General features: G+C 38.7%; 1 protein-coding gene and 1 pseudogene across 18 annotated transcripts in view; one reads left to right on the top strand and one right to left on the bottom strand.

The window, feature by feature from the left end:
* The window catches only part of SP140 (SP140 nuclear body protein), a 73,209-nt gene that overhangs the window by 7,179 nt on the left and 48,197 nt on the right, over positions 1-17,833 (bottom strand). For 14 of the 18 annotated variants that reach the window (XM_032355108.1, XM_032355110.1, XM_032355105.1 and 11 more), the window contains 6 exons: positions 10,697-10,762; positions 9,147-9,227; positions 5,809-5,868; positions 4,384-4,488; positions 2,035-2,177; positions 842-889 (listed from right to left, as the gene is read on the bottom strand). In XM_032355108.1, the coding sequence (XP_032210999.1) occupies positions 842-889; positions 2,035-2,177; positions 4,384-4,488; positions 5,809-5,868; positions 9,147-9,227; positions 10,697-10,762 (503 nt within the window). The remainder of the gene's footprint in view (positions 1-841; positions 890-2,034; positions 2,178-4,383; positions 4,489-5,808; positions 5,869-9,146; positions 9,228-10,696; positions 10,763-17,833) is intronic. The other 4 variants (XM_032355118.1, XM_032355119.1, XM_032355121.1 and 1 more) reach the window with 4 other exon arrangements.
* Positions 14,730-15,472, top strand: LOC116597415 (annotated as a pseudogene).

The raw sequence follows: 17,833 nt of genomic DNA, 5'->3' as shown, positions 1-17,833 counted from the left end.
TCCCAACAGCATCATCCTCAAGACAGGCAAGTAATTTCCCCTGAGAAAAAAAGGTCTGTGTGTACTTTTTAATGAAAGGTGAAAGGGGATGAAATGAATCAGAAAAGAAAATATGCCTTTTGTTTCCTATCTCATGAAATGATTTGGTTTTGTCTATGTCCCAGAATGGACTATCTGCTAGAAAGGAGTTGTCTGAATCATTTAATGAAATCACCATTAGATTTCATTAAAGTTGGACAATAGTAACGATGATTTAAAAAATCTGTATTTGAGTTGAAGATGACCCTATATCACCATTTCCCCCCTAAGATTTATTTATTCATTTAAGAGACAGAGATAGAGTGCATGAGCAGGGGGAGAGGCAGAGGGAGAGAGAGACAAACAGACCACTTGCTCAGTGGGGAGCCTAACATGGGGCTCAATCCCAGGACATTGAGATCGTGACCTGAACTGAAATCAAGACTCAGATGCTCAACTGACTGAGACATCCAGGGGCTCCAACCCTATCTTACTATGAAATTTTTTTGTATTCCATAATCATGTTTGCTTTTACAACTTTGACACCCTTACAACATCTGCACCTACAGTTAAAGCATATATACGAGGTCTGTTTTGATGACTCCTTATCATCTCTACCTCAAATGATTTATCATTCAAAGAAGATCTTGCCTTTTATACAGCATAATGTTCAAAGTAGCAACTCTGAAATCACATGCCCCCCAAAAAAGGGGGCGGGGGTTGGAGGAAGCCGAATTATAATTATCCAATTGAATACTATAAATAATTGTGCATATAACATCAGTTACATGATGAGAACTTATAAAAAGTGACTAATAATCACCTTTCTTCTCCTGAAATATTTTCTTGGAGGATTGTGTAGAAGTTCTTTCTGAAAGATAAAAAGATCCAAGTTTGTGGCTAGCCTATGTTTCTATTTTGTAAGTCTGACACTTCCAGTCTCCTCCCATATATTTCTACCTGGATGTCCCACTGCCAGATCAAAGCCAGGGTGGCTAAGTGAAAAAATATCTCCCTCTTCTCAGCTGTACTTCTAGAATTCAATCAGTGGTTAGAATTTCAAGCATTGGAAAATCATCTTTGGAACATTTTTCCTTTCTCTTGTCTTTTTTCCCAAGTTTTAAGAGGTTTTCCTTCATCTCTTTGACACCTCTCACTTCCTTTCCATTCTCACCAATGCCACTCATGCTGAATCCATACACCAGGACTATTCAATCAACACACATTTATCCCATGTGTACTGAGTATCAGACATTCTGGACAATCTTGGACACATAAAGATGGACAAACCCTAGTGGTATCTTGAAAGAAAAAGAGAATGCATGGAAGAATAAGTATAAAACAGTATAATAAGGGTCTTAGTAGTGGGCTCATGGAGTCCAGGGAAGGGAGGACCAGGCCAGGTCATTCAGGGACTATTCAGAGAAGGGAGACATTAGTTGCATATAGGTATCTTTGGGCTGAAAGACACTGAAATCATTTCAAGCCCCCAAGGTTGTCTGAAATATTGTTTTAAATATGTCATTGCATGCCTCAAAAGACCTCACTGATTTTTCATTGTATATATTATGAGTTTAAACTCCTTAGGCTGACATTAAATCCTTCATAAACAAACCCCATTGATGGATCACCCCTTAATTATACACAGCCAGTCTACCCCAACCCACAGAGCTACTTTTGTTGTGGTTCTGGTTTTTATGCCATTCTTTTTCTGGAGTCTCCTCTTTCCATTTGTTTGGCTGTAGACAGTCTTGTTTCGGTGCATGAAATTTTCTGCATGCACTTGGGTCACAATGACCTCTCCCTCCTTCAAGCTCTGGTCTCTATCCAGACAGAGCCCCTTTATAACATTAATGTGCAACATTATAGGGAGGTTAAGAGTGTGGGGCATCTCTCCCTGGGTCAGCAGATAAACTCAGGGGCATCAGATTTTTAGCTATAACTCAACAAAAATTTGGTGAGCAAATAATGACTGTACAACAAGGAAAGTCACATCTACTCCAGTCCTTGGAATACCTCCATTAGCCATCGTAGGGGCCTCCCACCACAACGCACACTCAGCTTCCAGTTCTTTGATTTTTCGTGGCCTCCTTCGGCTTCAAATTCCTTGGGGGTGAACCATCTTCCATCCTCACTCTGTATACACTTCTCCAAGACTCCTGTAAGACCAAAGTAAGTTAAGCTTCAGTCCTCTTTGTCTTCAGAACTCAGATGATGAGCTCCCACCACAATGCATCTGGAACTGTCGCAGCCAGTGCGACAAAAGGGAGTAGGGTTGAAGGATAGGAGAAAGAAGAAAGGCAATGTGGGGAACAGAAGGGACACAGGCGAACGTGTCAAGCAAGTGCCAAAGTTTATTTTGCAGAGTTCTGATTTATACCACACAGTAAGGGAATCACCTCCTGTACATCTGGTGCTAGTTTCGATTTTAGCCTGAGAGTAGCTGGCCATGCAGAGATATCAGACAGCCTTGACCTTCGTGGTTTGGACACCTAGGCCATAACTCAATATTCACAAAACACAGGAGCCTTATTAGCTTAGTCTTGAGACAGCAGCTGCAATGGCAATAATCCAAACCTTACAATGTTCTCATAACAATCACCAGGGAGACACGGTGGCACTCTAGCTCGCCACCTGTGAAGGTCCTCAGTTGAAGAGGCTCCCAAGAACTGTTGTTCTATTGGGTTAACCCCTTCTAGACATGAGGCCCTCAACATGGAACCACTGAATTTGGGCTCAAGATTTATAGCAGGAGAGTCTAGCTTCCATTTTCAGCCTTTGGAATGCCCAAATATAGCCTGTAAGACCCCTTAAAGGAGATTTCCTGCCTTGGGGCAACATTTCTTTAAAACTTTGTACAATAAAAGGTGATAATTACCATCAAAATCAACCTTTTAAAAGTATTTCAAAATCATCTACAAAGGAAAAGCACATGAACCTGAAGAGTGAGAGGATCTCAATTTGCTGGGGACAGAGAACAGACCAGTTTCCAATAGCTCTTGGGACAATATGAAGGAAGAACCTTAGGTTGATACTGAGCTTAGAATGGTATCACCTGATTCTGAAGCCTTTATTATTTTTTTAAATCCAGTGTAATGGAATTATTAAGCAGAGCTTTTCCCTTCCCTGAAATCATGGATAGCTGATATTAAAAATAATTTTGAAATGTTACCCAGTGGAAAATTAAGCTATGTATAAAAGATAATCATATGCTAAACAGCATTTCTCAATCATTGGGGAAATGCAAATCAAAAATATCATGAGATACCACTTCATAACCAATAGGATGGTCATATTTTAAAAATCAGACAATATAAAAAAGAAGTCAGACAATAGCAAGTATTGACAAGGATGTAGAAAAATTTGGGCTCTCAGACATTGCTGGTGGGAATGTGAAATAGTGAAGCTGCTGTGGAAAACATTTTGGTGCTTTCTCAGTAAGTTAAATGTAGATTTAGCATATGATCCACCAGTTCCACTCCTGGGTATATAACCAAAAGAATGGAAAACATTTGTTCCCACAAAAACTCATACATGAATATTCAAAGCAACATTATCCATAATAGCCAAAGAGTAGAAAAAACCCAAACTGATGAATGAATGATGTATATGGTTTATTCACACCATATGAAATATATTATTTGGGGAAAAAATGGAGCACCAATACATGCTAACACATGGATGAACCTCAAAAACATCATGATAAGTGAATAGCATGTCATAAAATGGCACATATTATGTAATTTCATTTATATGAAATACCTAAAATAGGCCAATTTATGAAGCAGAATATAGATTAGTGGCTGCTTAGGGCTGGGCTCCGGGATGAACTGGGAATGCGTACCAACTACAAATAGATGTGGCATTTGCTTTAATGGGGGATGGACACATATGTTCTAAGATTAGATTGTGGTGATGGCTGAATAATCCTGGGGAAACGCAAGCAAAATTCAACGTTGAATTGTACACTCTGAGAGTTGAACTTCATGATATGTGATTATATCTCAGTTAAGCTATTGAAGTATTTTACATGGATTATGTAAATTAATTCCTCACAGCTATACTGTGAGGCTGTCCAATTCTAAATTGTGTGGTCTCACTGTATCCAGCACCCTGTCCTGGTGGTAATCACCCATAAGGGAGAAGGATATGAAGATTGAGGCTGAGGGCCTCTTTCCTTTTATCTCTGGTTCACTTCTCTTTGGTTCTTTGGGCATTGTGGGAGTGATCACTTAATATGTATAATTTCTGGAAGTATAAAAATGTCATCTTAGGGATCCCTTCCTCCTTTCCTCAATTCCTTGAATGTTGTTTAATTCACATGGGTAATTCCATATTGTAAATCAAGTAGACCATGGAACCTACCTTGTTTCAGTCTCTTCTTATATAACATCCCCTTCACCTTACCACAGGTGACAGGAAGTATTTGAGAGTGAAAATCCACACTAACATCTCTGCATCTTCTCGACCCTGAAAGAGAAGATTTCCTCATTCCACCTCATTTTGCAAACGCACGTGCACCTCTCTAACCTTGTGGATTTTGTTCTTGTAAAATACAGAGGTGCTTAGGGAAGTCTATGCTACAAATCTCTAGCATCAAAGGCTTTCTTCCATGTGATATTTTTGATACATAACTATAGAATGTCTACCTCCATCTTACCCTTCAAATCCCACACAAACCAGAATGCTTTTATAGGGAAATAAGTCTTCAATAAAACTGCCTTATTCCCAATCTAGTTAGCCTTGCTGATTCTTACATGACAATGAATTCCTACATGAAATTCTTGGATTTCAATTTCAATATAAGAATTCAAATAAATTCTTATATGATTCTTATATGAAACACACAACAGCTGCCTTGTTCTGAAGGGGGGTCTCTAGTGACATTATTTTACCACAGTTAGGTAGCTGGAAACAAAGTGAGAGACTGTACTTATGTCTCCCTAATTGAGATCTGACTCACTGAGCAGAGAGAGGGGAATGAATGACAGGGTAACCCAATGGAGATGATGTCTGCCTTCTTTTGTTTTTGTCTCTGTCTCTTGTTCTTATTCTTGTCTCTGCTTTGCTTCATTTCTCCCTCACTAAAAGAGGAGATAAAAGAGGAGCTCAGGAACTCTAGAACAATCTGCACACTGCAGAAGGGGAGGTGACTGGCGACCTGACTCTGTGGAAGTAGGGATGAAAGGTCTTCAAAGTAACTAACTCAAGGAGGATGTGTAGTTGATGCTGCCCTTCCAGCTGATGTTTAGAACCATGATGGGAGGAGGGAATGTCTGTGGTCCAGTGTTGAGCTGGGTAGACTATCAGAACTGCAATGGACTGAGAATTATTGGCTTAATTTTCTCTCTTGCTTTGTGCTCAAGTGACAAGTCCAAGCACACACAATCAAAAGTAGAGAAAGGCAAAGACTACTGACCATGACTCCAGGCTACCTGCAGTGTGCAACCTATGACTCTCTATGTAGCAAAAGAAGGATCAACTAAATAATGTGGGTTATACGGCAACAGATGATTTCCAGCTCAAAATTTATCAGTTCAGTGAAGACGGTATCATTACACTGGCCCCTGGACCCACAAGGTCTGGTCACCAAGTTACTTGTTTGTGGGATTATCTTGTTTCTCTTGATGATGTATTTTGAAACTGACCCAAATTATATACATCTTTCAATAGTTAGTAAAGCTATAACTCAATTAGGGAAATGGGTTTATTACTAAAATCACAGAAACCAGGAAAGCACAGGAAATTAGCTGTTTAGTTATTGAAAGTTATTCCCCTTTTCTTCTTTACCTCTTGACTGGAATCTTTTCTGTGGGGCCCTTTCACTATGAGTTCTGCCTCTCCTTTTCCCTGATAAAATAGAAAAATATAATAACAATCACAGACATGCAGTTACATTGCATATATTAGTGCTTTTCAAAATTTCCATTTAAGTATAATTTCCCCAAAGCCTGTCTAATGGATAAAGAAAAACATATAATCCCTAGTGTTAAGATACCAAGAATTAGTAGCTAATCTTAGGTTTACCTTATATTTTATTTTTCATAGTCCCACATTAGTAACACAAAAAACAAGTGAAATCAGCATTCCACTGATACCTCAAGCAGTCATGTGTTAAGGGCTTAATAGATGTCAGTTGTACATCTACTAATTTACTTAGTCTTTCCAACAAACATATGAGATCAAGATGATGATTACTGCCATTACAGAAACTAAAATGTTCAGAGAAAATTGGGACAAAAACTATAAAGTTAAGTGAAGGCATTCCAGGTTTCTTCTTGTAGAGAAATGGAAATAAACAGATGTTCTGTGAGGGAAAACCCTATGACAGGTTTTACACGTGAGACACATTCCACACACCTTGAATGAAGTCATTTATACGTTTGTGCTGAAAGTGATAATAAATGTGACCAAGGGCTTTGTTTACCTGGGTTTAGACAAAAATATTAGAATCTAAGAAACTACCAGAAGAAAACTAACCAAGAAGAATGGGTAGAATTGAGTCTTCCAAAATCTTAATTTCAAATAGTTATTAAGAATTGATTTGGTAGGTTTCTGGGGAGTAGGGAGGGAGGGAGAGGGTGGTTGGGTTATGGACATTGGGGAAGGTATATGCTATGGTGAGTGCTGTGAAATGTATAAACCTGGTGGTTCACAGACCTGTACCCCTGGAGCAAATAATACATTATATGTTAATAAAAATAATAAAAAAAAAGAATTGACTTGGTAGGTGTTGCATCAGGAAATGTTCTTACTTTTTGCAAGTTTTGGCTATGGATATGCATGTCTGTTTGCTGTCATTCAAATGTGCTTTAGTTTCTAAGGCAGGAAGACAAATTCATTTTCTTCTTTCTGTTCAATGCCCCACTATCTGGTGGTACTAAGTGGGATTATGTAGACCCCATAAGGAAATATTTTCCAGACTACTCAGTCCTAAGTGCTATAAACTATAAGCAGATTATGAGCATATTAGATCAGCAAAGCAAAAAAAAAAAAAAAAATCTTTCTTTCAATTAAACCCAAAAGGACTGATTGCTTGGTAAATAGCCCCACTTTCTGGACTTTATCCTACACAATTACTGAGAGAGTTTTCATCTCTTCAAGACCAAAATGGCCCCATGGATGAATATTGATAATTAGACTTTATCACATCAGACAAGTTATAGACTCGCAAGTCATCACTCATTGTTATTTAACCATTACAACCTGGGGACACAAAAATTAGTTATAACCTGTCTAACATTATTTAACCAAGATAAAATCACTGGAAACAAAAGATTGGTAAATTTCTATAAGAAAGTAAAAGACTTGGGTATTACCAGCCATGGGCTAAGGAGAATAACTAAAAGGGTGAAACTGTGGTTCTCAAAAGACAGATTAATCATTTTGCCCCCTCTTGGTTTCTCCCTCCAGAAAGTGGGATCATCAGCCAATAGAAGGTCATCTACCCAGTTAGCTCTCCAAGGGACTCGACTTATCTCTTCTTCACCCAAGATGGTAAAGTGGTTTTGGACTCTCTGGTGCTTTCTCATTACTCTCCTGAAGGTCTATGCTCATAGTAGCAAGAGAAGAGATCCAGATATCTTACTCTTACCCTCCCATATCCCAGCCAGGCTTGGCACTAAAGCTCTAATCATAACTTTGAACAACCCAATAAATAGAGAGTCTTTTTTGGTCTCTATCTGTCCCTCTCCCTGGTTACATCTTTCCTGGGACTGGTAGCTATGTTAAACTTATCTTTCATCAAACCCATTAGGCCTAATATTTTTAGGGAGAAAAAGGAAACACACTGAAATCCATTCTAGCCTGTGAAGCTTTTGATAGAAGGAAGCCTAGAGCTTAAAACCAGCTAATTTATAATACAGCACCGTTGTGTTTTCTTTTGAAAATAGAGTGACTAAGCAAGACAGGATCTAACTAATTTTTGTGTCCCCAGGTTGTAATACCCATTTAATAATACGGAATCCCCCACCATAAATTCTATCATGGCATTTAATATATAATTTAAGGGTTTTTTTAATTGTTGGGCTTGGTATTAATTAATCTCTAATAGTAATTGTGACACAATTTTAAATTATTTCCTGTTTTCCCAAAATTTTAGTAGAAGTCTCAATAGATGGGAACGATTCACTAAGTGCCAAGGAGGGTAACCACCTGTCCCAGTCCACCCAGGACTAAGGGGTATCCTGGATGCAGGGTTTTCAGTGGCAAAACTGGTAATGTCTTGGGCAAACCAGGTTGTGTTGTTCACCCTAGTTTCAAGCAATCCGATTATAAGGCAACGGGACCAAGTCACCTATGTGACCGTACAAAGTATCAGTGGAACAGGTTATGCCAGCTCTAGTTCTTTACTCATATCCACGCAGTAGAAGAACAGCTACATTTCTCTGCAAAAAAGTCAAGCAGTGGTGACAGACCACACTGTGGAGTTGATGAAAGAATTTCATAGGGGAAAGAGCTAGCAATTGTGTCCCCTGCATACCCAGTGACACACTTCCATTTCTTATCTCTCCTCTCTCATCCATCCCCCCTCCAATCCTGAGGTGGCCCAAACCAGTAGCTGTTGAGTGTGGGTGGAGCCAAGCGAGAATGTGAGAAGAATGTGACCATGCCGCATCCCCACCGCAGGTGGCCCAGACAGAGGTTTGCTCAGGCCGAAGGAGGGAGGTGCTTTGAAATGGAGAAAATATTGAAATTTTAATACTAGTCCCAAAAGGACTCTTAACTACTGAAGAGGGACTTAACTCTTGTGACATGGGAACAGGAAATCTATCAGGCATGCCCAAGTCAGGAAAAACTCACCCAGAAGGTAGATTTGAAAGGGCACTGAAAAAAAGAACTTATTTCCTACCTGTAATTTACCAAGTGTGGCCATGTTAATAAACCAATGATGCAAGGCAAAGAAATTTCCACAAAAAGCAGATAAAACTCAGGGAAAAGATTTTAGGTCCTGGGCAGATAAAAACTATTATATAAATGCAAACAATTTATAAGCCTGGCTCCAAATGGGTTTGCTTTCTAGATTTTGCTGCTCTCAAACTGACTGATAACTTAAGCTGTCAGTTTAAGTTTGCTAAATTTGTATTGACCCATGGGGCCAAGTGGAAGTGGTACAAACTTTATCTTACCCCTGATCTTGGCACTTCTTGGCAGACGCTTTTTCACTTTTCTCTCACTGGAGACCAACTGGTCAGCAGTGTCGCTTCTTTCTGGGGATAAGCAGGGGAAGATACAGAGTTGGACAAAACAGCAGTTGACATGAGAGACCAAAAGCAAGTGAGTAAACACCGGATTCAATTCTGAAGCCTCTTTTCCTATTCACTCAGCCAAGAAAGCCTGTTTATGGTAAGGGATCTCAAACAGGTGTCTAGAGCATACTCTACTTTTAGGAAGGAAGAGTTTTAATTATGTACAAGATTTTATTGTACTTTGGAAAGTACAAAGTGGTTTAGAATTTATCTATATGTTTATCTATGTACACCTAAATGAGAATGATATAATAATTAAATCCAAATATTTGGTATTTTGAAAATAAGTATTCTTAAAATAGATGCTACCACATTTTTTTTTTTTTGCCCAAACAAAACTGTACACATTCACCAACAGGGTAGTCATATATATTGACAAGAACATAAGATACATAGATTGGTGAAAATTAATAATTTTAATTGGACTTCAAAATCTTATTATATGGCTCTATTCTAAAATTGATGATCACATAAGTCTAGGTCTCATTTTCTAGAAGGAAGGAGTGCTTTAGACCACTACTGAGGGACGCCTGGGTGACTCAGTTCATTAAACGTCCCACTCTTGATCTCAGCTCAAGTCTTAATCTCAGGGTCATGAGTTCAAGCCCCACATTGGGCTCCTTGCTGGGCCTGGAGCCTACTTTAAAAAAGAAAAAAAAGAAGAAGAAGTAAAGTATGACTGAAATCAAAAATTTTCAGAGGTCCAACTAGAAGTAATACATAATCTATTACTGGAAATGGAGAACATAAAAATTATATGAGATATCACTATTCTAGAGAGAACCATAATTAATTTGTTCAAAAATATCCCCCTAGGCTTTTGTCTCTATATATTTTACTATTTAAACAATATCTTTTCATTGCAAAATTTGAACATGTTTAATACTTTCCTTGTACACACATACACTTAAAAACAAAAATAATAACATAAATATCACCTATATTCCAATGACCATATATAAGCCACTGCATATATTTTTATTGATGACCATCTATTGATTTTTCCATATATCCATATCTGTGTCTCTCTCTCTATAGATTACTACATATAAATAAGAATTTACAAATATCTAAAAATACATTTGTACAAATATATATGTTTTTGGTTTTTAACCATGTGCACAGGTGCATGCCCACATACACATACAGGCTGTTTTTTGCATTTGGCTTTCTCTGGAACATCTTACCAAATTAATACAAATTTCTTGACCCAGCAGAGAAGCCACATATGGAGGATGGCACTGTCTCCTGGGATTATTTAGCTCTGGGTGATTCCATGTTGAGCACTAAGCCATTTTGTGCAAGCCACTAAGTTTTCAGGCCTCCTTGTTTACAGCATATTAGCTTATGTCCTCGTGGTGCAGCCACTAGGAAAGGGTCAGGGCCCAAGCAGGGAGATAAGAAGCAGGGCCTTACACTGAAGTGCTTACCTTTTTGATTTACTCTTCCCTGATATCTCCTTTTAATCCTTGTCCAGGCATGTCCTTTCTTTTTTCCTTCAAACAAAAGAGAATAAAGTTAATCATTCAGAGCTGTAAATATAATTCTCAAAACCGTAGATGTTAGTAGTTTCAAGTACTTTTTCAGGCCACAAGAAGAGGATGAAATTCCTAAATACCAGCACAGCTGTGTGAGGCTGACTGCGGAGTTATGCTTTACTCCACACAGAGTTGGGAGACTACAGGAGACGACCTTCCTTTGAAAATTAAAAACCAAAACCAAAAAACACTAAAATTGGAAAATAAACAGGAGTTTATTTGGGTGTCTTAGCCTGAATGACCACCTTTGGGGACGTATGTCAATGTTTCCTCTTCAAGTGTCAAATGTGTCATGAGGAGGCACATTCTTCATAGCCAGATAGCATCATGGATAATATGCCATGTTGGAAGTTGGGAGATGTTCTCAGCTTTGAAGTGGAGACTTAAACAATCTCTGTACTTGTAGTTGTGACACAAATCCTCCCACTTCTGTGCCATCTAGTCCTGGAGGACTTAAAGAAACCATAGCAGGTTATGTGTTGTGCAGCATATGAACACATAGGAGTGTGAGAAGACCACTGGCACTGGGTAAATAGAGATCTTATCTTGTCACCATTGTGAAATAAAAATAGCCAGCTACTAGATTTTTACTGCCAAGAGTGAATACCCAATCCATGGAGGGAGGCCTTGTGACTCCCCCTTGAGATTCCCATTCTATTCGGAGGTAGATCTACTCAGACTCTAGGACTTACAAGGCAGGAAGGGCCTATAAATAAAAAGCCTTGCTCATCAAATGAAAATGATATGTGCAAGAATTCTGGGATTTTTCCCTGTTGGTACCATGGCTTTCCAAGACCCTGCCCAGGCCTGTGTAGGGGTTATGACTATGTGTCAAGGTCGTGATAGACCTGTTTGTCTCTCAGTGGGGAGAGCCACATCACAAGGGACTTTGTTTCTGACTGCTCCAGGACACTGATCAGGCCTTGACCTCCTCTGGGAGCTATGGGGGGGTGCCTCAACATCATCTACATTTCAGCTCACAGACCAGCTGACTCTGGCCACACCACTGTGGCCCTAGAAACTCATATGTGTAGGAAGCATGGCCTGCACCATTAGTAGTCCGACAATGGTGCCCTTTATCAGAAAGCTCCTTCCAATACTCTGATTGTCTGACTCTATGTCCCTCATCTCTTCCTGGACACCCAACTCTGGAAGGCTCCTTGGTCAGTGAAGGCAGCTGTCCCCAGAAAGGGATTAGTTCCTTCCTGTGCCATGATCAGGATAAAAGTGGTGGGGGATTAATGGTGTTAGAACAATTCTGAAAATTTAGGATTCTGTTCTGCCTGCTCTTGGAGATGATGCTTCATTCTTTCTCCTATCAGTCTGGAGGACAGAGCCTTCAGAGAGCCTAGGGGATTCAGATTTAATTCTGATCTGATTACATTTTATGAAAATGCCCTTGTCCCACTTGTATCTGACCTTCAGGATAAAAGTCAGAGTGGGAATAGGAGATCGTAAGGAAAGGAGATGAAGTTACAGCCACCAAAACAGTACACACAGATTTTGTGGCAGAAAAGGAAGAGCAAAAATCCAGACACCTGTAGAGCCTAACAGGTATGGTGGAAGGGGAAGCATTAATGATATCTGTCTTGCAGAACTGCCTGAATCCTACCTCCAGAGAGAAACTACCTCAGTACATATCTCTTACCACAGACATGATGAATCTACCTTTCTGCATCAGACAAGAAAACAAAGATTGGCCCCAGCATCTACACATCCCATGCAAGATTCCTCTAGACATCATCCCTACCCCTACTCTCAGTCACTTGGGAGGGTGGGCAGTTAGGGAAGGCTGGTGCCACTTGGTTTGTGTCATAGATAGAAAGGACAGATTGGGATGGACTATAATCAGGAAGTGTCCCCCCCAACTGAACCCCACCCCCAAATCAGGGACTAGATGCAATGAATGAAACTGGGAACTCCAAGGTTCATAGCCCGCCAGAGGCCCACGTTGGAGGCACCATCCATTTTCCTCTGGTTGATGTATGTTCCATTAGGGAACCTCAGCAACTATAAATGCTTCCCTTTCAGAACCACCATGTGTGCCCCTGGAATTGCACTTCTTGTGTGGAAATGCACTTCACTTGACCCCTTATGCAAACATGGTAAATTATACTTTAGGGTTGTCATTAGAGACCTAAATCATTTATACTTTATGAAATTTGTTAAATACTGTAGGAAACAAATTGAGTGGATTTGGTCTTAGCCTACACTGGCCAAATTAATCAAAATGGCTGATGGAGTGGTGTCTTCATGGGTAAATTTACCAGGATCTGCTGTGTTTGGTATATTTGTGGGAAGGCAATTTTCCATGGCATTTCCACATGCCTCAAAATATCTTTTTGGCAAGGGTGTTTGAGTAACAAATAACCTTGGAAGCCAAAGATAATGTAACCCTCTAGGTCAGAGAGCAGATTTGTTTACTGACCTGTATAAAATAGAAAACTCCCTCCTCCCCCCAGAGGAGATTTGTTCAAGCTCCAGCTAATAATATAATGTTTCCTTCAAGGGTAAGGTTTGAGCAGGTGTGCCAGCAGCTTCCTCCTAAGACTGAGGTTTCTGAAGTGTGGTATTCCTCAACTTGAGCACAGCCTGTCTGTGCTGCCTCACCCCCAACATGGGCTTTCAGGGAGAAGAACTAATGTACCTATCCTATATCCCAGACATTTCATTCCTAGGTATTTATACAAGGGATCTGAAGGCATGAAGCCACAGAAAGTCTTCTACAAGAATGTTAAAGTTCACTGCAGCTTTTTCATATTAACAAAAAACAGGAAACACTTGCAGTATGTGTCAATAGGAGAATATATATACAAAATTTGGTATACTTATATACTGGGTGATACTTTGCAGAGAAAACGAACAAAATGTTGATATATCCAACAAAGTGAATAAATCTGAAAAATATGCTGAGTTAAAGAAACCTTACAGCAAATGAGAACATGCTCCAAAACCTCACTTATTTAAGGTTTTAGTACAAGCCAAACCAACCTGCTGAGAAAACTTAGAAAAGTGGCTCTCTCTTATGAGTGATGGATAAGGCTATACCAAAGGACATAAAGGTTCTTTGCAGGGGGATGGTCATGTTCTGTATCTAGATAAGGATTTGGATTATACAGGGGGAATGCATTTATCAGAATTCATCAGATGATTCACTTCATATTTGTGCATTTCATTATAATGGTTATCTTAAAAGAAAAAGAAAAGAACTGAAAACAAATAATGAATTCTAGTTAATGATATGCAGGTTGAAGTATTTGGGGGGAAATACAGTACTGATATCTTCAATTTTGAGATGTTTCAAACTGGAAGATGAGTTAGTGAAGAGAAGCAACAAATGGATAAATAGATGGAAACATGACAAAGTAAGAATAGTATAATGCTAATTATGAATCTACATAAAGTATCTTGGTGTTTACACAAAATTCTCCCAAGTTCTCTGTCCCTAAACTTTCCATGATTCAATCATGGCAAAAAGAGCTTTGGAAAGAAAAGAAAGATTATTTACCAACCAATGACACTTAGAATAAAAGAAGAATTTTCACCCACCACACAATAATTTGATAAGACGGCCCATTAATCACCTTACTGTACTGAGGAGAAATAAATGTCAACTTGAAATTTTTAATCTTGCTAAAAAAGTTCAATCAAGGCAAATTTGCAAATATAACACTTAGAGAGTCTGCCACTTAGAGATCACTCACTAAAAGAACCAATAGAATTAAGTCAGCTGAACAAAAGTCAAACCAAAAAACAAGAAGAAGAAAGAAAGAAAAGAAGAAAAGAAAAGAGCTCTTTCCCATCTTGGAAGATGGCGGGTGACAAAGCTGAGATGCCAGAAACAAGGAAGAAGGAACTGGAAGCCAAGAAGGCTGATGCTGTAGCAAGGTTAAGAAGGGGAACCTCAAGGCTAAAGCACCAAAGAAGGGGAAGTCCAACTGTCGCAGAAACCCCATCCTTGTCAGAGGAAATGGCAGGTATTCCTGATTGGCTCTGCATTCCAGAAAGGCCACATACAAGAAAAAGTAATCAACAGCTAAATCCAGGGTTGTAAAGGAAAAGTTTCTTGCTACTGTCACAAAACAAGAATGGCGGTAAAAAATACCTACAAAATATATAGGTATCCTACTGAAGATGTGCCTCGAAAGCTGTTAAGCCACGACAGAAAACCTTTCAGTCAGCATGAGAAAACTGCAAGCTAGCATCACTCCTGGGACCATTGTCATCCTCACTGGGTATCACAGAGACAAGAGGGTGGTTTTCCTGAAACCACTGAGCAGTGGCTTGCTACTTGTGACCAGACCTCTCGCCCTCAGTCAAGTTCCTCTGGTAGAACACATCAGAAATTTGTCATTGCTGCCTCCACCAAAATTGGTATCAGCATTATGATAATCCCAAAACACGTCACTGAAGCTTACTTCAAGAAGAAGCTGTATAAACCCAGACACCAGGAAGGTGAGCTCTTTGACAGAGAGTAGAAGAAATATGAGATTACAGAGCAGCACAAGGGCAATCAGCAAACTACGGTCTCACAAATTCTGCCAAAAACCAAAATTGTTCCACAGCTTTAGACTACCCACACTCAGTGTTTTCTCTCACAAATGGAATTTATCCTTACAAATTGGTGGTATTAAATTTCTTACAAAGAACCTAATTAAGGAACTGATCATTTAAAAAGTCAAAGAAACAAGAGTGAGCATAGAAAATTTTTAAAAAATTTAAATTAAGGAAATATCAACTGCAAAAAATGGTAATAGTTTCATTTGTGATGAAAGAAAATTAAAAATAAAATGATACAATATTACACAACAATAGCTTCCTGGTGATCAAATGCCGAATATATAGTGAATCCCCATGTTCAGACCTTCGACATCATCTGGGATTGAGGCACACTAAAGAGATGCCAGAAATCTCATCTCAAATTTCCAAAATAGCAGAGGAAAAGAACAGAATATAGAATTCAATCTCAATCCATCAGAAAGCAGGGAATGAACATAAAAACACAGGAAAAGGATGGTCAACAGTAATATAGAAGATATAAATCCACATATATCAGGAATCCATGAAAAATGCAAAGTGAACTGAACTATTAAAAGATTAGGATTATCAGAGAAGATTATTTAAAAAACTAAGTGTTGCTATAGGAAACATAAAACACGGCTGTACAAGAGGCCTTAATGAAAAGGGAATTTTAAAAATTCAAAGATAAAACATTAAAAGTTAAAACAACAATTTTAGCTTTCCAAGAAAGAGAATTTAAGGTAAAAGAATATATATTAGAAGGATAAGGAATAAGATTGTGTGATTGAAAAAATCCACTAAGTCATAACAATCATGAATTGCCTAAAAGTACTTAAAGTAAACAACAGAATAAGGAGGAATTGGCAAATACACAATCATGTGGGAAAACTGAACACATCTCTGTGCAAACCCAATACAGCTTAATTTAGAAGATTTAGAACAAAGTTGTTCTTGACAAAGAAGATGTGTATGGGGAAAAGCTAGAGCCCAATATACAGTATTTTAAAGTGGCATCGGTCATTTACAAATATTGACCATACATTAGTGTGCAAAGGAACTTTCAACAAATTTTAAAGAACTGATGAGGTCAGTTGTTCAGACTGTGTTCCAGATGGGCATCTTCCATTCCTATTTAACAGAATACCTGCATTATTAGAGATGTCAGTGTGTCTGTACAATACCCTAGTTTATAATGTCCCTTTCAAGCTCCCATGGCCTCCAGCTTAAGATCTGATCAGTAAAGTAAAAGCAGGATATTGTTGCGGGAAGAAGAGAACTCTAGGAAAGCTTCTCAGAGAAGAGATAGACCTCTGCGGGAAGGTGTATTTTGCTCTTCACCCTTTCTCCCTCTGTTGGCCTAATACATAGACACACGGCTGGAGCTCAGGAGGCACTTTGGACAATTACATGATTTTTTTTTTTTTAAGATTTATTTATTTATTTAATTGAGAGATAGAGAGTTTATGAGCTGGAGGAGGGGCAAAGGGAGAGAGACAAGTGGACTCCCCACTGAGCAGGAAGCCCAGTGTGGGGTTGGGGTTCAATCCCGAGATTCTGGGATCATGACCTAGGCTGCAGGCAGACGCTTAACTGACTGAGCCACCCAGGCACCCTAGGACACCCTAGGACAATGACATGATCTTGAACTGAAAATCAGAAGAAGCTCCAAAGTGAAGGGCCCAAAGTAGCCAATACAAATTAGAAAAAGAAAAACAAAATGGGAGGTCTTACACTAATAGATTGCAGCACTTACTATAAAGCTATAGTAATTAAGATGGTGTAGTATTGGCATAAAGATAGACATATAGATAAATAGAAAAGAATGTCCAAAGTTACACCCAAACACGTATGGGCAACTGACTTACAACAAGGATGTCAAGGTAATTAACTTATTAATTCAATGCACAAATGATCTGGGACAACTGGGTATCTGAATGTCAGAAGGAAGGAAGAAAGGAAGGGAGGGAGTTCTTGAAGTTCTTGAAGAAAATTTTCTTCAAGAAAGACTATATTTTCTTCAAGAAAAAGTTCTTGAAGAACATATAGTATCTTGAGTAAAGATTTCTTAAATAGAACTGAAAAGTTGCAAATTATAAAAAATGCTGTTACAATTCAAAATAAATTTTGCTCTTTGACACTGCTAAGAAAATGAACAGAGAAGCTACAGATTATACAGTACATAACCAACAAAGGACTTCTATCCAGAATATATTAACTTTAAAACTAGAAAATAGACAACCCAAATAAACATGGATAAAAAATTTGAATAGACAATTCACTAAATGAGATCTATGGGTGACAACTAAATACATAAAAAGATGGTTCAGCACCATTACTCATTAAGAAAATGCAAATTAAAACTATGAATTACCATTACACACCTATGAGGATGGCTAAAATTAAGATTAGCAATACAGAGTGTTAGTAAACATATGGAGCAATGGGGACTTTCTACATTGCTGGTGGGAATATAAAAAGATACAACATAAAACATACTTTGGCAGATCC

This window comes from Mustela erminea, chromosome 8 (assembly GCF_009829155.1).
Source record: "Mustela erminea isolate mMusErm1 chromosome 8, mMusErm1.Pri, whole genome shotgun sequence".
Taxonomy (NCBI): domain Eukaryota; kingdom Metazoa; phylum Chordata; class Mammalia; order Carnivora; family Mustelidae; genus Mustela; species Mustela erminea.
The sequence above is the reverse complement of the archived record's forward strand: the minus strand, read 5'-3'. Positions and strand labels throughout refer to the sequence as shown.